This window comes from Stegostoma tigrinum, chromosome 18, assembly GCF_030684315.1.
Source record: "Stegostoma tigrinum isolate sSteTig4 chromosome 18, sSteTig4.hap1, whole genome shotgun sequence".
In the NCBI taxonomy this organism is placed as follows: domain Eukaryota; kingdom Metazoa; phylum Chordata; class Chondrichthyes; order Orectolobiformes; family Stegostomatidae; genus Stegostoma; species Stegostoma tigrinum.
This window is the reverse complement of record NC_081371.1, coordinates 27,473,818-27,496,866: the sequence shown is the minus strand read 5'-3', so window position 1 is coordinate 27,496,866 and position 23,049 is coordinate 27,473,818. Positions and strand designations below refer to the sequence as shown.

At 45.1% G+C, this 23,049-nt stretch overlaps 1 protein-coding gene across 2 annotated transcripts in view; it reads left to right on the top strand.

The window, feature by feature from the left end:
• LOC125461007 (adenosine deaminase 2-like) overlaps positions 1 to 21,977 on the top strand; it is a 77,844-nt gene extending 55,867 nt beyond the window's left edge. Inside the window, exons 6-9 of one of the 2 annotated variants that reach the window (XM_048549274.2) lie at positions 7,151 to 7,259; positions 9,853 to 10,010; positions 16,631 to 16,833; positions 19,855 to 21,977. In XM_048549274.2, the coding sequence (XP_048405231.2) occupies positions 7,151 to 7,259; positions 9,853 to 10,010; positions 16,631 to 16,833; positions 19,855 to 19,966 (582 nt within the window). In that variant the 3' untranslated portion in view covers positions 19,967 to 21,977. The remainder of the gene's footprint in view (positions 1 to 7,150; positions 7,260 to 9,852; positions 10,011 to 16,630; positions 16,834 to 19,854) is intronic. The other variant, XM_059652421.1, reaches the window with a different exon arrangement.
• The last annotated feature ends 1,072 nt before the right edge of the window (positions 21,978 to 23,049 follow it).

Below are 23,049 nucleotides of genomic sequence, written 5' to 3'. Positions count from 1 at the left end.
GCCCACCAAGCTAACAAACTGTGGAGCTGGATGAACATAGCAGGCCAAGCAGCATCTTAGGAGCACAAAAGCTGACATTTCGGGCCTAAACCCTTCATCAGAGAGCCCACCAAGCCTGCGCTGATACAATACACCTTAAGAGAGGTCTCTGGTCTACTTTGAATAGAGTATAAGTCCAATGTTTTGTTTATTTATTTGATATGCAACTGTACAGAACCAAACTGCTTTTATGACAATGTAGTGCATATCCCTCTGTTCCCTGTCTGTTCGTGTATCTGTCAAGATGCCTCTTAAATGTTGCTGTTGTATCTGCTTCTACCACCACCTCTGGCAGCACATTCTAGGTACTTCGTATAAAAAAACTTGCCTCTCACATCTCCTTTAAGTTTTCCTTCTTTTACCTTTTAACCTATGTCCCCTGGAAATTCTACCCTACACTTCTGCCCTGGGAAAAAGACTCCAACTATCTATTTTATCCTTGCCTCTTGTAATTTTGTAAACCTCTTATTAGGTCACTCCTCAGCCTCTGACTTTCAAGTGAAAACAAGCCGAGCCAAAAGCCCATGCAAATACTTATAAAATACAGTGCATAAAATGCATAGTACAAGGGAAAATATATGATATATGTCCTATGTTTCTTACTACTTGCTTGCTGTTCCTGCATGCTTCCTTGTATGAGTATTAGATTCCCTGCAGTGTGGAAACAGGCCCTTTGGCCCAACAAGTCTACACCACCCCTTGGAGCATCCCACCCAGACCCATCCCCTGATAACCCACACACCCCTGAACACTATGGGCAATTTAGTAAGGCCGATCCACCTTGTCTGCACATCTTTGGACAGTGGGAGGAAACCCACGCAAACACAGGGAGAATGTGCAAGCTCCACACAGACAGTCGCCTGAGGCTGGAATCATCCTGAGCCCCTGGCGCTGTGAGATTGCAGTGCTAACCACTGATCCACCATGCCGCCCCTCTGAACATTAGAGTTTAACAGTTACATGCCTTTTTAAAAATAATCTGCTTTCGGAGCTGGTATCACAGTTTTATTAGATGTTGTCCTCACAGTGTCCTGGATCTTCCAACGTCTCAGAAATGGTTGTCTGGCCATATGCTGCACGTGGCGATGTTGTAGAGTCTCCAACAAAGCAGACTCTGAAGGAATTGTACAGGGAATCCCCCGTGCCCGTTATCCTCCAAAAGTATTCATCTCAATCTGAGAATTCAGCTGTAGCTTTTTAAAAATTCATTCACAGGATGTGTGCATTGTTGGCCAGGTGAAGATTTATTACCAACCCCTAACTGTGAGTTACCCACATTGCATGTGTTCACATGTAGGCCAGACCAGGTAAGGACAGCCGATTTCCTTCCTTACAGGACTTCAGAGAATCAGATGAGGGTTTTCTTGCAACAGTCAGCAGTGGTTATTTGGTTGCCATAAGACTATATTTTTATCCCAGATTTGGATTGTAATTTCACCATCTATGGTAGGATTGGAACCCCAGAGCATTGGCCTTGCGCTCTGGATAGCTAGTGTAGTGATAGTACCACTATATCACCACCTCCCCTAAGGTAAGTGGATAGTTAATCAGGAAAAGTCTCACATACAATTTCTGCTTCATCTTACCATATGCCATTCCCCCAGCCACTCAGTGGATTTCTAGTTTAAGACTAACATCACTTACGCCCATGTCATCTTTGAAAGGTTGCCGTGGACCTGGAGAAACTTTAGCAATTCAGCTTTGCTGCTCACAGGCAATATCATGGAGCAATTAATATGAAGTTACACTGCTCATATAGAGATCATGACTAACAATCCCTCAAGCGTACAACCCCATTCTCTTGCCCTATTCAATGTTTAACCATCAGGCCACACACTGCTTTGCTTCCTAGCCACATTCTGTCTAAACACCCTTAAGTCAGTGCATCTCTATCCCTACTGCCTGCTGTAGGGTTCCATCTTATCGTTGCCCAGTAGGAGAACATCAAATATAGGCAAGGAATCAGAAAATACAGTCAAAAATGAGAGCTTTTATTTACAGAATGCAAAGGGAATAAAAATGGAGCCATCAGAGGCTGAAATTTGCCTGACAATGCCAGATTTTAATATCATAATCAGGAAATCTAACAGTTAATGATTGTCACACTCAGTTCTCTTCTACTGGAAGTAGGTGTCATTGAGATTCTGTCTGGCTTGTTGTGCCCATTGTTATCATGGACAACAACAGTTTCATCCTCCACAACAGCCTTGTCCTCCACCTTGGAATACTGATCCCATTCCTCCAGGTCCTCTGCATCCAGCACATTGCCTTGCTGCCTGTTTCGTTTGTGCAGAGCACAGCAGGCCATGACCATGGGATGTAGTCTGTCTAGACTATATTGGAGACAACCTCTCCCCAGGCCAGTCTAAGTAGCAGAAAAGTATCTTCAGTAGCCCTGTACTCTGCAATGGTACTATGAGCCAAGATCGCATTAGGTAGCCCTTATCCCTCAGTAACCAGCCTTGTAAAGCCCTGGACCCTCAAATGCACCAGGTACATGAGTGTTCTCCAGAATGTACGAGTTGTGGCAGCTGCCATGGTAGCAGGCATACACATCCAGGAAGTGCTAATGATGATCTCAGATCATCTACACATGAATGAAATGGAACCCCCTCCCTATTGATGAATTCCACAGCATTGCTATATGACTTTCTCAGTGCCCTGAGTCTACAATTGATGGCACTCTGCACCTGGGGGAACCCAGCTCTGTTTTTGATTCCAATTGCTCAGGCTACAACACTGACTCCATCATGGGGTAGCAAGGTGAACTGGTGTGATCTTGCACAGATGGCATCAGTAATTGTTCTGATGTATTTGTGTGTACACAACCAAAAAATACTGCACAGGTCACCTGTTGGTCCATGGAAGGAGCCAGTTGTTCAGAGGTTCACTGCAGCAGTGAACTTCACCATTACCAGGAGAGAGTGGCCTCCCACTCCTGCAACCTTTCAATTCCACTGCGGCCTCCTGCACAGTTCTGTGCAGTGTCCTTGGACATATGAAGCCTGTGTGGCACTGTGTCTCACTTGTGTGCAGGAAATGGAGCCTGTATTGGAAAACTGTGGCTATCTGCACACCCACGCATCCTGAGATTTGATTTGTTTTGATTTATGGCAGTTACATGTACCTAAATACAGTGAAAAGCTTTGTTTTTCAAGCACTATAGGCAGTTCATAGCAAATAAGGACATACAGATCATAGGGTGCTTAGACAGAGCAAGGCATACAGGTTACAACTGCACAGGAGGTGTACAAAGCAAGGTCAACATGAACAAGATCAACATTATTTGAAGTTAGACAGCCCATTCAACAGTCTAATAAGGACAGGGAAGAAGCTGTTCTTTAACCTTTTTGTGCATGTGTTTAAGCCTCTGTATCATCTGCCTGATGGAAGAGATTGTTGGAGAGTATTACCAGGGTGGGAGGAGTCTTTGACTTTGGCAGCCTTTCTCTGGCAATGAGAAGTGTAAATGGAGCCCATGGATGGGAGGTTGGCTTCTGTGACCTTCAGTAGTTTCTTCCAGCCCTGGGCAGAGCAGTTGCCATACCAGGCCATTATTGCAGTGTGCTTTCTATGGTGCATTTGTAAAAGTTAGTGAGGGTCCTGATGGACATGCCGAATTTCCTAGAAGAGGCGTTCTTGTGCCTTCTTGACTGTTGCATCTACGTGGGAGGTCCAGGACAGGTTGTTGGTTATTGTCACTACTAGGAACTTGATGCTCTCGACCCTCTCCACCTCCGTCCCGTTGATGTAGATAGCGGCATGTCCTCCTCCTTTCTTCCTGAAGTCAGTGACCAGTTTTTTTTGTTTTGCTGACATGGAGAGAGAAGTTGTTATCGTTGCACCACAACACCAAGCCTTCTATCTCCCAGCTGTATTCTGACTCATTGTTGTTTGCTATCTATCCTGCCATGGTAATGTCGTCAGCAAACTTACAGACGGTACGCGTTTAGAATTTGGCTACACAGTCGGAAGTGTACAGGAAGACAGTAGGGGGCCGAGAATGAAACCTTGTGGGGGCTTTAGTTATTGTGGTGGAGGTGCAGTTTCCAACTTCATAGATTGCGGTCTGCGTGTCAAGAAGCTGAGGATCCAGTTGCAGACAGCAGAGCTAGGTCTCGGAGTTTTGAGATTAATCTAGAAGGGATTATGGTGTTGAAGGCAGAGCTGTTGTTGATGAGTAGCACTCTGATGTGGGTGTCCTTGTTATCCAGATGTTCCAGGGATGAGTATACGGCTAAGGAAATGGCGCTTACTCTGGACCTGTTTCATCAGTAGGCAAATTGCAGGGGATCGAGGCAGGCTGCAAGGCCAGAGTTGATGTGTGCCATGATCAGTGTCTTGAAGCACTTCATGATTATGATCCTCCTTTGTGCCCCAGGCTGCTTCATGTCCTGGGGTTTATCATCAGTTTTGATCCTCCTGCATCTATCTTTACTTTCTTAGATAGGCAGCCACCATGACATACATGCTGTCAGCAGCAGGGCCCTTCACTTTTGTGGAAAGAACTTATTCTTGGCACAGAAGGAGAAAAGAGTTTCTTAAATTTCAGTACAGTCATCTGTGGTGAACTGTGCAGATGAGGGCTCAGCATACCTTGATGTGAGATATGTTGGATGTCGCTAACATTGTATTGAATGTTCACATTCTGCATCCGGCTGAGTGACCACCACATGCCAATGAGTCTGGGCTGCCTGCAGCACAATGTTCCCCTTCCAACTGTACTCACATATCAAATGCTGAATTTGGCATTGTATTTAGTACATGCAATTATGACCCTTGCATGACACAGGAGAAGTCAAACTTGTATAGCTCATATAGAACACTTGGACATTGTATTAATACTGGTTTGCATTTAGCCAGCAAGGGCCTTACGTACCATTATTGCTGATAACTTCAACATTTTTCATATGCTCAGGTTCAATTTGAGAAAGCTAAAGGAATGTATCTAATTCCTTCCTTGACCCGTAAGCACCCTCATACCCAGGCACTTTTCCAGCTTTTTTCTGGAAGCACTTTGCCTCTAGAGAAAGGAAATGCCTGACTCCAATCACACTGGATTCTGTCAGCAGTGGCCCATTCTGGTTGTCGGATATCATCCTCCATAACCTCCACTTCGCCATTACTTCACACTGCCCTGAAAGCCCATTTCAACCGATCCTTCCAATATGGAGACTTCTTACATTAAATTTAATGTACAGCTATCTTCCCCACTCCCTGAATCCCAACATTAAATCTTGTTGATGAGCACCCTGTTCTTTTATTGACCCTTATTGGAGGCAATAGTGGTGGTTAAGGTCAGTACCCTTCTCCCCTGGCCTTCCCATATCCAACCTTGCCCTTTGATGCTGTCTCAAATTCCCCATATTTGGCTGGAGCCTCCCCCTCACTTTCCTTAACCCCACAACTAAAAAATCTCTGCTTTCCCCCCAGCCTTGATTCTCCTACCCTTTCTATCATTGATCTCTTCACAATCCCAAACACTCAGCCATTTCCAAACAAAAGCCCTCTGGCAGTGTCGATAGTCAGTGATCCAGGACTGTGTTTGGCCCTGAGCTGTGGTCTAGTCTGATGAGCTGTCCTGTACAGGAATGATGAGACCCCCGTGTTCATAACTTCCTGAATGATGATATACAGTTCCTCTGACTGCTGGTGCTGGTCTTACAGGAGGGACTGCTGCATAATCCCTGGGCTGTAGTGAGATAGATCCCTGATCTTGAGCATCCTGTACAGATGACAGCAGTGACAAAGTATGATTGCACCCATGACTGACAGTAGCAGCAACCTCTAAGCAGACAGCAGCAGCTTCCTTGGTTTGACTAAGGACTAGCCTACACCAGTTTTTGCCACATCTGTTTGTTGAATGAACATGCAGTGTGTTTGCAACACAGGTAGGTGTTAGATTGCTATCTCTGCCAGACAGAAAGATACTGCTTCCCCCTACCCCAGAGACATTCCAAAAATGACCAGAGTGACAAACAGCTATGCCATGTGCCTGTGCTAAAAAGGTCCTTACAATGGGATGATGACAGCTCTGGATGAAGCACCAATGCATGAACAGGCAAATGTAGCAAAGCAAGGCAAGGTATGGATAGTGGATGCATGCAGATATATGCAAAGTAAATGAGTACTAAGAGAGCAAAGGAGCAGTTCTGAGTTGTAGCCTGGTACATTCTGTGAGCTGTGGCCCTATCTGTGCCTGTTAATTATACCTGCTGCAAATTTCTTAATACTGGTTACTGCTGTGCTCTGCAATGCATTTCTGTGCCTGGCAAACAGCATGCCAGTGTATGGAGGAGTTGCTGTGATGGTCATGATGGACTGACAGGTGTCAGATACTCCTATCTGTAGGTGATGAGTGTGGTGACTGGTGACTGGTGCCTGTGCATCATGCCCAGTTGCTGCCCAGTGCCCAAAATGGAAGTCATTTGGAGTTAGCGATAAGCTGAATTATTCAGGTATGTAATCTAGTTACCTTGTCCAGTCTTCCAGAACTTGAGCTTGTTTGGTGAGTTTGTTAACATGGGAGTGCTGTGTCTGTTCTATTCCCTCTGGCCTTGTTTGATTCCCAATTTAAGTCTGCACCATTTCTCTGCATATTTGCAAAAGTTGGCATTGTGTATAGCACATTGACATACAGGGCCAGGAACTGTGCGTATGCACATTGCCGTGTGAGCATATATGTGCCGTTATCCCAAAATTGTGGTGTCACCAAACACTGCCACACAGAATCAATGGCAGTTTGTAAAGGCAACATTTGCTGCAACATGAAACTACATTTGGAAAAAGTGTCAACTGAGAACTGGTCCCATGTCAGAAAAGACCAGGGTGAAAACTGGATCATTTCTGCATTCACTAATAATTTATTGGATCAGCTAATGGCGGTGGCTTGGATCCAGTTTGGCTTGCGCTTCCTAGCAGTGATACTTGAATATATTGTACTCTCTTATAATTAAAAAAATGCAGTTTTACATTTTTGGACACATATTGTCTCGGTCACTTGTGTTACGTTAATGGACCTGTATCTTGCTGTTACAAATGTCTTTTGTGTGGGCACTATTTTGAAAATCTTAAAACAATTGTGGAGGATGATTGCATGAACTTCTGACAGGTTGGCCACGAGGATGCTGGGCACCCGCTATGGTATTTCAAGAATGAGCTATTAATTCCAGCAAAACTTGGAGTTAAGCTGCCGTACTTCTTTCATGCGGGGGAAACTGGTAAGATACACAAGAATTTTTTAAAATCTGTATCCAAATGTCTTCCAATTTAATAGGTTACTGATATACCATGTTTTAGCCATTTTATATTGAATTGTAGTTTGTACTCGGTTTGTGCCCTTGTAGGTTACTATCCACCACGGGTCTTCACCTGTCTGGAAGTTGAACCAGTCATTGTACAGCTTTCTGGCAACAGGAATACATGTTCTCTATTATGGCATTTCATCCAGAAAAGCTCACCCACTTGAAATGGGAAGATACGAATGACAAGTGTCTTTGCCTTTAGATACAGATTTTACAGAGAAGTTTGATTTACAATATGAATAAAAAGCCTGGAAATATTTAGGTCAGGCAGCATCTGCAGAGAGAAACAGAACTAATGTTTCAGATTTAGTGGGGACTACCGATGCTGGAGAATCTGAGAGAACAAGGTGTAGAGCTTGATGAACGCAGCAGGCCAAGCAGCATCAGAGGAGCAGGAAAGCTGGCATTTCGGGTCTAGATGTGGCAGTGAAGCCTTTTACGCCTTACGCCGATTTCAAAGCTTCCGGTTTACTGGCTCCAGCCACCTCCTCTCTGCCATGGACGTGCAATCCCTTTACACATTCATTCCCCACCAGGAGGGTCTTAGGGCTCTCCGCTTCTTCCTGGAGCAAAGACCTGAACCATCCCCACCCACCACCCTCCTCCGCTTGGCCGAGCTTGCCCTCACCCTCAACAACTTCTCTTTCAACTCCTCCCATTTTCTTCAGGTAAGAGGGTTGCCATTGGTATCCGCATGGGCCCTAGTTATGCCTGTCTGTTCGTGGGGTGGTGAAATATTCCTTGTTCCAGTCCTATTCCGGCCCCCACCCACAACTCTTTCTCCGATACATCGATGATATCATCAGTGCTGCTTCTCTCTCTCATCAAGAATTGGAAAACTTCATCAATTTCACCTCCAACTTCCACCCTGCCCTCACTTTCACCTGGTCTATCCCTGACTCCTCCCTTCCCATCCTCGACATTTCTGTTACCATTTCCATTAGACTGGCCACTAATATCCATTACAAACCCACCGACTCCCACAGCTACCTGGACTATACATCCTCACATCCTACTTCCTGTAAAGACTCCATCCCATTCTCTCAGTTCCTCCGTCTCTGTCGCATATTTTCAGATGAGGCCAACTTCGACAAGGGAGCCTCCGAAATGGCCACATTCTTCCTCAACCGAGGATTCCCCTGCTCTGTTGTTGACAAGGTCCTCAATCGGGTCCGACCCATCTCCTGCACTTCTGCCCTCACCCCTTCTCTTCCCTCCTGCAACAGCCAGAGGCTTCCCCTTATCCTCACCTACCATCCCACCAACATCCACATCCAGAAGATCATCAGACACAATTTCTGCCACCTCCAGCAAGATGCCACCACCAGACACATATTCCCCTCCCCTCCCTTGTCTGCCTTCCGCAGGGACCATTCCCTCCGGGACACCCTGGTCCATACTTCCTTCACCCCCAACAACTCCCCACAGCTCTACGGCACCTTCCCCTGTAACCGGCGAAGGTGCAACACCTGCCCAATTATCTCCTGCCTCCCCAGTATCCAGGGGCACAAAGATACCTTCCACGTGAAGCAACATTTCACCTGCACTTCCAAGAATCTAGTCTACTGCATTCACTGTTCACTATGTGGTCTCCTCCGCATTGGGGAAACAAAGCGTAGACTTGATGACCGCTTCGCAGAACATGTACATTCTGCTCGCAAAAAGGACCCTGGACTACCTGTTGCCTGCCACTTCAATGCACCACCTTGCTCCCTGGCCAATATCTCTGTCTCCAGCTTGCTAGTGTTCCAGTGAAGCCCAGCACAAGCTGAAGGAATGACACCTCATTTTCTACTTGGGGACCCTACAACCCTCCGGTCTCAAATTGAGTTCAATAATTTTAAACTCTCCCATGTCCTAGCCCCCCACCCCACACACTAGGACTTGTTACCATGTAGCCTGCCACAACACGCCCCCAGTTGTTGGTTGCTAACAGTCCCCATTAACAACTATTCACCCTCCCAGCCTGATCGTTAGCAACTCCCTTGTCTATCCAACTGTTTTTCTCTCTCTTTGGGCTCTATTCTATCGTTTACTCCCTACGCCACCCACCTCCCTATTTTCTGCATATAAACTGACGTTTTCCCAGCCACCATCAGTTCTGAGGAAGGGTCACCAGACCCAAAACATTAACTCTGTTTTCTCCTCCACAGATGTTGCCAGACCTGCTGAGCTTTTCCAGCAACTTTGTTTTTGTTTCGGATCTAGACCCTTCTTCAGAAATTTTCTGAAGAAGGGTCTAGACCCGAAACACCAGCTTTCCTGCTTCTCTGAAACTGTTTGGTCTGCTGTGTTCATCCAGCTCCACACCTTGTTCTCTCTAATGTTTCAGATTGATAACCTTTGCAGACATTTATTGTTCCTGCTGCAGATTCTGGAAATTTGAAACATTTTGCTGTTGTATTAGAATGATCTAGGCTTGCCTCATCCAGTGACCTCAGTATAGTCAAATGGAGAAGAACATGTCTTTTAGTAGGAAACCTTTAATGTTTGCTGGTTTCCCTTACAGACTGGGAAGGCTTACATGTAGATGAAAACATTTTGGATGCACTGCTGTTGAACACAAGTCGAATAGGCCATGGCTACAGCATAAACAAGCGTCTTGCGGCAAAACAGTTGTCAAAAAAGCTTGAAGTGGCGATAGAAGTGTGTCCAATCTCAAACCAGGTGCTGATATAATGATTGTGCAAAACATATAGAATGAACAACAACACCTTTCTCCTCCAGGAACTGATGATTTGTAAAGTAAACTTCCAGTCTCTGTTCAAACAGTTAATTTTGGAAATGCTTACTGAACTGAAATGGGTATTTAAATGCAGCTATCTTGTCCTGATCATTTTTTATCATGTTGTTAGGATCAGTTCCAATAATTGCATTATGGTGGCTAGTTTACTATCTCATGCGGTAAGGAGAGGTTTCATTTCTCTGTCATTGTTGAATTAGATGTTCTCAGCCACAGACAGTATTCAGTACAGGAAAGCTCGACAGAAAGGCAAAGACACAAAAAGAAATACCCAGGGAACATCTTTGCTTTTAGCTGTTCTAGTGAAATTGTCAGTGCACGTATAAAGAATATTGAATGCTAAAGATTTTGCTGATTTTGCGTATCTAACTAGCCTGTACCATGTCCAGGGATGGGAAGTAGATGACCATATCATGCAGTATTTGAGTTTAAAATCTTGTTTATAAAGTTCCAGGATACATCTTGTTTTTTTCCACAATTTACCTGAGCAGACTGAACTTTGCTTAAATCTCGTCGTGCATACATTTCTGAGGGTATATATAGTGTGTAAATATGAATGTACTACAGTTTTGGAGTAGATTTGTAGCTTGGGTTGTTGGTGTTGAGGTTGCTTGGCTCGCTGAGCTAGTTTGTTGTTCGCAAACATTTCATTACCTTGCTTGGTAACATCCTCTGTGTAGCCTCTGATGAAGCGTCAGTGTGTTTTCCCACCTGGCTTTTAAATTCGGGGGTCCATTGCGATGGTTTGCCTCACTTCCGGGTTTCCTCCATAGGGTTCAGTTCAATGTGTTTATTAATAGTCTGCTTCGTGGTGTGCCATCCCAAGATCTTGGTGTTGTCCCAGTTGAAGTCGTGGTTCTCCTTGTCCATGTGGATTGAGATGAGTGAGTTTTGGTCGTGTCTTTTTGTAGCCAGTTGGTGTTCATGTACTCTTGTTGTCAGTTCCCTTCACGTTTGTCTGATGTAGTGTTTCTTGCAGTTTCTGTGTAGATGACATTGGTCCTATCCATGGCGGGGAGTGGGTCTTTAGTTTGGGTGAGCACTTGTCATAGGGTTGATGACGGCTTGTGTGCCACTCTGATGCCCAGCGGTTGTAGAAGTCTTGTGGTGAGTTCTGGCGTGTTCCTGAGGCAGGGTAGTATGATGAGTGTGTCGGGGTGTGTAGAATCTTTCTGATGCTGTTCCTGTAGGCATCTCCTGAACCAGTTCTTTGGATATCCATTATCCTTGAACACTTGCAAGAGGTATTCCTCCTCCTCTAAGGCTTAGTTCCATGTTGCTGCAGTATGTTGTTGCCCTTTTAAATAGTGTTCGCATGCAGCTTCGTTTGTGTGCGCTGGGGTAGTTACTACTGAAGTCCAATACCTGGTCTGTTTGTGTAGCTTTTCGGTGTACTTTCATTTTTTATGTTCGTCATTTTTCTTGCGCTGTACCATGACGTCCAGGAATGGGAGTTGTTTGTTCTTCTCCTCCTCTCTGGTGAATTTTATTTCAGTGAGGATGTTGTTTATGAGTTTGTGTGTCTCTTCTAATTTGGTCCATTTAACAATGACAAAGGTGTCGTCTACATAGTATATCCATAGTTTAGGTTGGATTTGCGGAAGGGTAGTCCTTTCCAGTCTTTGCATCACTGCTTCTGCTATGAGTCCGGAGATGGGCCGTCCTATGGGTGCCCCATTGATTTGCTCATATGTTTGGCCGTTGAAGGTGATGTGGGTGGCAGTTTAAGCATTGTGTCCTTGGAGATGGTTTCACTGGGATCGTATTCTTGTTCAAGTAGTGTTGTCATTATTTTCCTTGCTAGTGATATGTCTATTGATGAGAATAGGGCAGTGACATCAAATGATATCATGGTCTCTCCGTCCTCTATCTTTATGTCTTTGATGGACTTGAGGAATTCTTGGGCTGAGTGGATGGAATGGGGTGATTTGTTGACTAGGTGCTTGAGTCTTCTTTGTAGTTGCCTGACTAATCTGTGCGATGGAGTGCTGGTAGGGAGACTATGGGTCTGAGGGGGACTTGCGGTTTGTGCACTTTAGGGAGGCCGTCGAATTGAGGTGTGTTGTTTCCTTTGGGTTTCATTTTTAAGAAGTCTGCTTTGTTGATCTGTCCAGTTTGTTTAAGTCTTTGTAGCGTGTATGGGATTTTGTTGCCGAGTTGTGGTGTCCGGTCAGTTTGTACTGGCCGGTGTGTGCTCTCGGCGAGCAGTGCTTGTGCTTTGGAGATGTGGTCTTTTTTATTCATTATCACTGTCATGCACCGTTTTGTCTGCAGTAGTATGGTGATGTTCTTGTACTTTTTTAATCTGTCCAGGGCTTGTCTCTCCCGTGTGTCGAGGGTGTTGGTTCCCTCTCACTGGTTAGTGTTGGGACTACCGTCTTTGTTGTGTTTCTTCATTGATATTGTTGGTCCAAAGTGTGGCTTCCAGTGTAGCGAGCCATTCCGTTTTGTTGGCATCCCTGTAGTTGTAGTTCACAAGACTTCTACGACCGCTGGGCATCAGAGTGGCACACAAACCCACATCAACCCTATGACAAGTGCTCACCTGAACTAAAGACCCACTCCCCAGCATGGATAGGACCAGTGTCATCTTCAAGATTCCCTGGAGAGACTGCGGGAAACACTACGTCGGACAAACAGGAAGGAAACTAACAACAAGAATACATGAACACCAACTGGCTACAAAAAGACACGAATAATATTCAGTCACCTCAATCCATATGGACAAGGAGAACCACGACTTCGGTTGGGACAACACCAAGATCCTGGGACACGCTAGGCAGAGACAAGCATGAGAATTCTTGGAAGCATGGCACTCCATGAAGCATGCTATTAAAAACACATTGAACTCTACCCCATATACATTGCACTATGGAGGAAATCCGGAAGTGAGGCAGTCCATTGCAATGGACCCCCGAGTTTAAAAGCCAGGTGGGAAAACACACCTATGCTTCATCAGAAGCTGCAATGAGAATGTTACCAAGCATGGTAACGAAACGGCTGCAGAACAACAAACCAGCTCGGCGAGCCAACCAACCTCAACATGAATGTATCAGAGATAATGGGAACTGCAGATGCTGGAGAATCCAAGATAATAAAATGTGAGGCTGGATGAACACAGCAGGCCAAGCAGCATCTCAGGAGCACAAAAGCTGACGTTTCGGGCCCAGACCCTTCATCAGAGAGGGGGATGGGGAGAGGGTTCTGGAATAACTAGGGAGCGAGGGGGAGGTGGACCGAAGATGGAGAGAAAAGAAGATAGGTGGAGAGGAGAGTATAGGTGGGGAGGTAGGGAGGGGATAGGTCAGTCCAGGGAAGACGGACAGGTCAAGGAGGTGGGATGAGGTTAGTAGGTAGGAGATGGAGGTGCGGCTTGGGGTGGGAAGAAGGGATGGGTGAGAGGAAGAACAGGTTAGGGAGGCAGAGACAGGCTGGACTGGTTTTGGGATGCAGTGGGTGGAGGAGAAGAGCTGGGCTGGTTGTGTGGTGCAGTGGGGGGAGGGGACAAACTGGGCTGGTTTTGGGATGCGGTGGGGGAAGGGGAGATTTTGAAGCTGGTGAAGTCCACATTGATACTATTGGGCTGCAGGGTTCCCAGGCGGAATATGAGTTGCTGTTCCTGCAACCTTCGGGTGGCATCATTGTGGCACCGCAGGAGGCCCATGATGGACATGGAGGATGATGTGTTGTATCCGGAGGTTGGTGGGGTGGTGTGTGAGAATGAGGCGGATCCTCTTTGGGCGGTTGTGGCGGGGGAGGGGTGTGAGGGACGTGTTGCGGGAAATGCGGGAGACGCGGTCAAGGGCGTTCTCGACCACTGTAGGGGGAAAGTTGCGGTCCTTGAAGAACTTGGCCATCTGGGATGTGTGGGAGTGGAATGCCTCATCATGGGAGCAGATGCGGCGGAGGCGGAGGAATTGGGAATAGAATCCACTGGCCCCTTCACCCGCCTCCAACACACCCCATCCTCCTGGACACCACCCCCAGGCCTCCTACCCTCCCTCGACTTCTTCATCTCCAACTGCCGTCGAGACATTAACCGCCTCAACCTCTCCACCCCTCTCCCCCGCAGAACAGGCAGCCCTCCGCTCCAACCCCAACATCACCATCAAACCCACAGACAAGGGAGGCGCAGTGGTAGTATGGTGCACTGACCTCTACATCGCCGAGGCCTAACGCCAACTCTCCAACTCCTCCTCCTACCGCCCCCTCGATCATGACCCCACCCCCGAGCACCAAACCATCATCTCCAACACCATTCATGACCTCATCACCTCAGGGGACTTCCCACCCACAGCCTCCAACCTCATTGTTCCCCAACCCCGCACGGCCCGTTTCTATCTCCTTCCCAAAATCCACAAACCTGCCTGCCCTGGTTGACCCATTGTCTCAGCCTGTTCCTGCCCCACCGAACTCATCTCCACATATCTGGACTCCATTTTCTCCCCTTTTGTCCAGGAACTCCCTACCTACGTCCGTGACACCACCCATTCCCTCCACCTCCTCTAGAACTTCCAATTCTCTGGTGCCCAACACCTCATTTTCATCATGGATGTCCAGTCCCTATACACCTGTATTCCACATGCAGATGGCCTCAAGGTCCTCCGCTTCTTCCTGTCCCGCAGGCCCGACCAGTCTCCCTCCACCGACACCCTCATCCGCCCAGCCGAATTCGTCCTCACCCTCAACAACTTCTCTTTCGATTCCTCGCATTTCCTGCAGACAAAGCGGGTGGCCATGGAAACCCGCATGGGCCCCAGCTATGCCTGCCTCTTTGTAGGTTACGTGGAACAGTCCCTCTTCCGCACCTACACAGGCCCCAAGCCCCACCTCTTCCTCCGTTACATTGATGACTGTATAGGCGCCGCCTCTTGCTCCCCAGAGGAGCTCGAACAGTTCATCCACTTCACCAACACCTTCCACCCCAACCTTCAGTTCACCTGGGCCATCTCCAGCACATCTCACCTTCCTGGACCTCTCAGTCTCCATCTCAGGCAACCAGCTTGTAACTGATGTCCATTTCAAGCCCACTGACTTCCACAGCTACCTAGGATACACCTCCTCCCACCCACCCTCCTGCAAAAATTCCATCCCCTATTCCCAATTCCTCCGCCTCCACCGCATCTGCTCCCAGGATGAGGCATTCCACTCCCGCACATCCCAAATGTCCAAGTTCTTCAAGGACCGCAACTTTCCCCCCACAGTGGTCGAGAATGCCCTTGACCGCGTCTCCCGCATTTCCCGCAACACATCCCTCACACCCTGCCCCTGCCACAACTGCCCAAAGAGGATCCCCCTCGTTCTCACACACCACCCCACCAACCACCGGATACAACGCGTCATCCTCCGACACTTCCGCCATCTACAATCCGACCCCACCACCCAAGAGATTTTTCCATCCCCACCCTTGTCTGCTTTCCAGAGAGACCACTCTCTCTGTGACTCCCTTGTTCGCTCCACACTGCCCTCCAACCCCACCACACCCGGCACATTCCCCTGCAACCGCAGGAAATGCTACACTTGCCCCCACACCTCCTCCCTCACCCCTATCCCAGGCCCCAAGATGACTTTCCATATTAAGCAGAGGTTCACCTGCACATCTGCCAATGTGGTATACTGTATCCATTGTACCCGGTGTGGCCTCCTCTACATTGGGGAAACCAAGCGGAGGCTTGGGGACCGCTTTGCAGAACACCTCCGCTCGGTTCGCAATAAACAACTGCACCTCCCAGTCGCAAACCATTTCCACTCCCCCTCCCATTCTTTAGATGACATGTCCATCATGGGCCTCCTGCAGTGCCACAACGATGCCACCCGAAGGTTGCAGGAACAGCAACTCATATTCCGCCTGGGAACCCTGCAGCCCAATGGTATCAATGTGGATTTCACCACCTTCAAAATCTCCCCTTCCCCCACTGCATCCCTAAACCAGCCCAGTTTGTCCCCTCCCCCCACTGCACCACACAACCAGCCCAGCTCTTCCCCTCCACCCACTGCATCCCAAAACCAGTCCAGCCTGTCTCTGCCTCCCTAACCTGTTCTTCCTCTCACCCATCCCTTCCTCCCACCCCAAGCCGCACCTCCATCTCCTACCTACTAACCTCATCCCACCTCCTTGACCTGTCCGTCTTCCCTGGACTGACCTATCCCCTCCCTACCTCCCCACTTATACTCTCCTCTCCACCTATCTTCTTTTCTCTCCATCTTCGGTCCACCTCCCCCTCTCTCCCTATTTATTCCAGAACCCTCACCCCATCCCCCTCTCTGATGAAGGGTCTAGGCTCGAAACGTCAGCTTTTGTGCTCCTGAGATGTTGCTGGGCCTGCTGTGTTCATCCAGCCTCACATTTTATTATCTCAACATGAATGTACTACTTTTAATGCAGATGATGTTCCTTGCTTGGGAAAAATACTTCTAGACATAAGTCAATAGCTAATAATCCAAAGTTACGCAATATCACCGTGTCTGTAATGGTCCTGGTTGCCCATTATCAGGACTTAATTTACTGCACTGTTAATGGTTTCTGTCGGTTTCTTTATTGTAGGTGCTTATGTTGGTGAGTAATCTACAGAATCACCCAGCTGCAGCCTTAATGGCAGAAGGTCATCCCATGATCATTAGTGCTGATGATCCAGCTGTTTTTGGGGCTCGTGGTTTGTCGTATGACTTTTATGAAGCTTTCATGGGAATAGGAGGTTTAAAAGCTGAGCTGACAACATTGAAGCAGTTGGCTCTGAACGCAATCAAGTAATTTTATAATTTGTTTCTTAAATAGCTTTGTTCATGTCAGGTAGAAAGTCAATTATAGATTCCACTATATCTCTCCAACACTAAGCTCCTGGCCCACACAAGCTGTCATTAGCTCATCTGTCCCAATTGTTGTCCATGAGTACCCATCGTGCTGACCAACTAATGCTTCAGCATCTAAGTTTGGTGACAAGTCATTTAAAAAATTCATAGCATGATACATTTTGTAGAGAATTTTCTTTCTCTGAAATGCAAACCACATTCTTTTAAAAGATGAAAGAATTTCCATTTTAGTATTGCTTTTCATGGTTTCAGTTTACCCCAAGACATTTTACAGTGAATTATTTATTTTTTTGATGCTTTTTTACATGAGCCACGAACCAGTTTTTGTGGCTCATCCCTAACTGCACTGGAAATGAGTTGCTTTCTGCATGATTGCACAAAACAGTTAAGAATACCACATTGCTATAGATTTGGAGTCGTTTATTGTCCAGACAGGTTGGAATGGCAGTTTCCAAGCGTGCACACTGTTGTTAAACATAGCAGCCATTCTGTCCCACAGATCAGTTTCTCTGCTTAGGTTTAGTGTTCAGTATTGCTTAGGGTACAGGCTGGTACAGTCCCTTGTTTATCTTTAAATAGTTGCTTGTGAAAGACAATTGTTTAATGATTCATTTAACATTCAAAATAACTGGCAATGTAGCACATTCAATACTATTCTGAAACACCAGTTTAGATTATGTGGTCTGGACTGGGATTTGAACATGTGACTTTCTGAATGAAGATGAGTTCTACTACTGAGCTAAATTGACACTTCTTCACATTGATAGGTTATGGTAGGCTGAGAGTTCAACTCACAACTATTTGAAAAATGATAGCAGCGTAACTAACTTTTCCTGAATGTGCCACCAGCTTGTAAAAATATGTTTATGCACATTTTACATCGCTTGGTTAGGGAAAACACTGAAAGCCTTCACGAGCTTACTGTATATTTGTAGTAGTGTCAAATTGCTATAAGTTTGTTTTGCTCATCTGGTGAAAATCATTTCATTCCCATTCTCTACCGTTGATCAGTCTGAGACCACAGAAGGTGGATAAAATGACCATACAAAAGGCTACAGTATTCTTTCAGTTAACTTGCCCTGAAACTGTCAGTTCAGTAACCTCCACCGTGGAAAGGAATAAAAACATTTTTGTTCAAACATCATCGTCCTCACATAGATGTATATTGCTAGTCCTACTGTTATTCTCAATGGGTCGGAATTCTGGTATACATCACCGCAAGAATGTAGCTGGTCCACAATTTATCACAACTTCATTTTTGGATGCATTTTGGGGAATAGAATAGAATATCCTTTTATTGTCACAGGGAGCACTAAACAAATTATTTTTATGTGAATATTTATTTGAATGTGGGTTTACTTGTTATAGTGACTTCTTTGATGATATTATAACATTATTTAAAAGAGAATTGAATGTATATTTAAAAAGGAAAACTTTTAAAGAAATGGCAAAAAAAGCAAGGAAATGGCATTGATATGATTGCTTCCAATTGAAAATTTTATACTACCAGGCTATTGACCTTCCAAACTGCACTTTTTATGCTTTTACAGACTTCCCTTCTGTTGGTTGTTATGAATGTGAAGTTTTATGGAATGATTGATTGTTTTGTGGTCTCTCATTAATCCATTGTAACATGGAGAAATGAAAAAGGTGTGAAGCAAGGGCAGTAATTCCTAGAGAAACTCACCAGGTTTGACAGCTTCTTTGGAGAGAGAAACAAAATTAAATCTTCAAGTCCAGTGATCCTTCTTCAGATCCAAAGAAATGAATTCTATCCAACAACAAGCCTGGGTGGCTTGGTTAGCACAGGACATGGGTGAGATTCATAGAGAGCAAGGTACAAAAGCTAGAGCAGCTGGTTTAATTATAGACAGGCCTTTGTGTCCTTCAAAGCACATGTTCCTTATCTGTACCACCCCTATGTACACAAATCGGTTGGGAATCTACCCAAGGGTAAGTCCACTGTCTTTAGCTACTTTATGCTTGGTGATGCATTAATTAGCTCAGATCTAGATCTCTGCCCCCATTTTGAGAGGATGTCCCACCTTAGATTGCTTGATGGTCAATGCAATTGGATGAGAGCTCTGTAGTAACATCCCAACAGAACTAGTATCAAACAGTGGCTACTACTGGGACTATAGCCAGAACCTGAAGAAGAAAATATCATGGCAGACAAACTGAAAATTAAGGAAAGAGTATGTCCTTCAGCAGAGTGCCTCTGATTGATGCATTGTGCACTTTGGGAACATAGCACACAGACATGCCTACATTGCCCAGTAAAACCTACTAAACTTTATAGTGGACTGCTGACTGGTGCAGGCATAATATTGACATGAATGCTGAGGGCCTCAGTTGGCCAAAAGTGGAGATGTTAGGAAGGTGGGGTGGAAACAGGCTGTTCAGTGTTGTTAGTTCACCTACTGTGACCACGCTGTAAAATGCAAGATTGGCTGAGGCTGAGCAGTAAGGCACACATTAAATTTTATGAGCCCCCTCCCCACTTCATCAAAGCCAGCAGGAAGGATAACCTCTAGCCCAATGTTGTGGTTTTTGGGAAATATGAGAGAGAAAAAGAGAGCAAGATCTCTCCGACTAATGTAGATAACAGAAAGATTTAGGCACCACTGGTGAGCTCAGCGTATGTTGTCCATCTGTAATTGCCCTTGAACATTTTGAAAGGACCAGTTACCTGCTAAGAGATATTAATTAATGTTGTTTTAGTTTTGTTACAGTAAAAGACTTAAAACTTGAAAACTTTATGTACTCTTTTAAGTGGACACTTAGAAATTAAATATCTTTCAAATTGTTGCTTTCAATGGGGATTATGATATGGATCACACAAAAACAAGTTAGACAGTTTTCTACTTCTTGCATTTGTATGTCTACTTCTTTTGCCTAACATTTATTCTGATGAGCTGAATAGATATTTGATGCCTTTTTCTTTTGTTTTTTTTCTAGCTACAGTGCTATGTCTGCCCAGATGAAAGCTGAAGCCATCAAACTCTGGCAAGAAAAGTGGGATCAGTTTTTGGATGTGGTGCTTATCATGTTCAACAGTGATGAGCTGTGAGAAAAGATTTTTTAAGAGGAAGGTTTTGATGTTTTAAATTAATCCTTACTTAGAATAGGTTATCTGGCAATCTTGATGTGGCTACGGAAGAAAATCTTGAATAGTGTGTTGCATGATCTCAGGATAACTCAAATGTGCTTTACAGCCAATTAAGTTATTTTGGCATTCTTTATTATAATGTTGGTTCCTATGTATATATTTTGTAAAAGTTGGTGCATATATATCTATTTAGGCCATACTTTATATTCATTCGGCATATGTTTGTGAAGAATGATTTATACTGATTTGTAAATGTGAATTTTCTCTAGTATGCTTAAAAAACAGCCATCCATCCTGATTCAGTTCCTGTTCCTATATAACTTTGATCTGGTACCATCAACCTTCTTGGCTCCAATGATAAGATCGTAAGAAATAGGAGCAGGCTTTGGCCATTCAGCCCATTGAGCCTGTACCACCCTTCAAGGATATTGAACCTAACTCTTTCTGGCCCTCCCCATAACCCTTGACTTCCCTTATCTAAACATCTGGCAATATCAGGACTAGCCTAAAGATTTGGAACTTTAGTCCTTTGCTAGCTTTGAAGCTGAAATTCCTTTTTACATCCATTCAGTAGCAATACTGACTCACCTCCACTTCCTTTATTCATTAACAGGATGAGGGCATCACTGGTTAGGCAGCAATTATTGCCCATCCCCAATTGCTCAGAGGGCAGTTGAGAGTCAACCATATTGCTGTGGATTTGGAGCCACATTTTGGTCAGACCAGGTAAGGAAGTCAGCTTTTGTGCTCCTGAGATGCTACTCGGCCTGCTGTGTTCATCCAGCTCCACACTTTGTTATCTTGGATTCTCCAGCATCTGCAGTTCCCATTGTCATTGATCCTGATGTGGGTTTTGCTGACATGAAGCCATTTTAGATGTGGAAAGTTGTCATGCTCAAAAACAGAGGAACGTTTTGGAATCTATCCTTGCACTCTATCTTGAACCATAATTATTTCTCAGACATTAATAATGTTAGTTCCATTTTTATGTATGACTTGTGGAAAAGAAAGAAATGTTTAAATTCATTTATCCTGTCATGTACATTATTGAGAGGAATGTTCACTGTAAGAACGATCCTGTAACGTGGCCCATGTAAGGTTATACACAAACTGCACTGTCACCTTATTCAATAAAGTTCGCAGGTGTTTGCAGATTGAATACATGTTGTTCTTTATGAAAGCAATGATATAATGTAGAAATTACATGCAAAATTTAACGTATTTTAACAGCTGTTATATGCATTTGTAAATGCATGTGACTTTAAAGATAGGTGAAAGACTAACTGTATTATGTGTTAAATGTAATACAGTTGTCAAATAAAAGTTGCCAAAATCTTTCATTTACTATATAAATATTTGTGTAAGGGCTTTTACATGGCAGAGTAAAGATTCAGGTTCCTCATCATTTGTATTCAATTAGAATCTCTGCCATCTGCATGGATATCTATTCATCCCAGCAGGATAAGGAGTTATTCATTCAGCTGAGTGTGAGGAACCTGATTAAATGACTACTGAGAAAGGGGGTCTGTAATATAAGTAATGAAACATTGCTCAAATGGATAGTTTTTTTTTGAGTATTCACCGATATGGTAATAGGACTGTTGACAAAGTGAAATGTTACTGCTTGCTTACTAACATTACCACGAGGTGAACATGAATATAGTGTCCAACTGCAGTATGGATGAGCATATGGCATGTTAGTTTAAAACTGAAAAACACTTAATTGTGCTTTGATGAACCATTTTGTGTCAATGGCACTAGACTGCTGATCTGCAATTGGATAGCTCTCCCACCCCTGAACCTTTTACTTTATTTTCATTGAAGGTAACCTCCAGTTGAGTTGTACAACTCATCCCCAATTACTCTTATTAACTGATAAATTTCATATTAACTGATAAAATAGATTTTGCTTTCCTTGAATATAGTTTACTCTATTGAAATTCAGAAGACAGTGGCCTGGAAATTCAGTGATAATGGGAACTGCAGATGCTGGAGAATCCAAGATAACAAAGTGTGAAGCTGGATGAACACAGCAGACCAAGCAGCATCTTCAGAGCACAAAAGCTGACGTTTTGGGCCTAGACCCTTCAGTTGTGCTTTTTCGGTAATCCTATGTGATGAGAAGGAAACATACACTCAGTGCCAGTTGGGAATGTACTGCCTGCTATATTGGTCGTAGGCAAAAAAATTAGAGTGTAGTACTTACGTCTGAAACATGCTGTAGACAATTTAAGAACTGTGTGTAGACCCTTATTGTAAGATTAGTTTATCCTGAGGCAATCGATCCCTCTCCAGAGAAATAGGCCTATCTGCAGCCTAATTGGTGTCCTTACATTTTTAAATATAGTATGTTGTATATTGAAATAGGAGGAGCAAAAATGCAGAGTCTTCACACCAATTTCGACAATCACTACTGCCTCTAAGATGATAAAATGTGAGGCTGGATGAACACAGCAGGTCAAGCAGCATCTCAGGAGCACAAAAGCTGACGTTTCGGGCCTAGACCCTTCATCAGAGAGGGGGATGGGGAGAGGGAACTGGAATAAATAGGGAGAGAGGGGGAGGCGGACCGAAGATGGAGAGTAAAGAAGATAGGTGGAGAGAGTATAGGTGGGGAGGTAGGGAGGGGATAGGTCAGTCCAGGGAAGACGGACAGGTCAAGGAGGTGGGATGAGGTTAGTAGGTAGCTGGGGTGCGGCTTGGGGTGGGAGGAAGGGATGGGTGAGAGGAAGAACCGGTTAGGGAGGCAGAGACAGGTTGGACTGGTTTTGGGATGCAGTGGGTGGGGGGAAAGAGCTGGGCTGGTTGTGTGGTGCAGTGGGGGGAGGGGACGAACTGGGCTGGTTTAGGGATGCAGTAGGGGAAGGGGAGATTTTGAAACTGGTGAAGTCCACATTGATACCATATGGCTGCAGGGTTCCCAGGCGGAATATGAGTTGCTGTTCCTGCAACCTTCGGGTGGCATCATTGTGGCAGTGCAGGAGGCCCGAAACATCAGCTTTTGTGCTCCTGAGATGCTGCTTGACCTGCTGTGTTCATCCAGC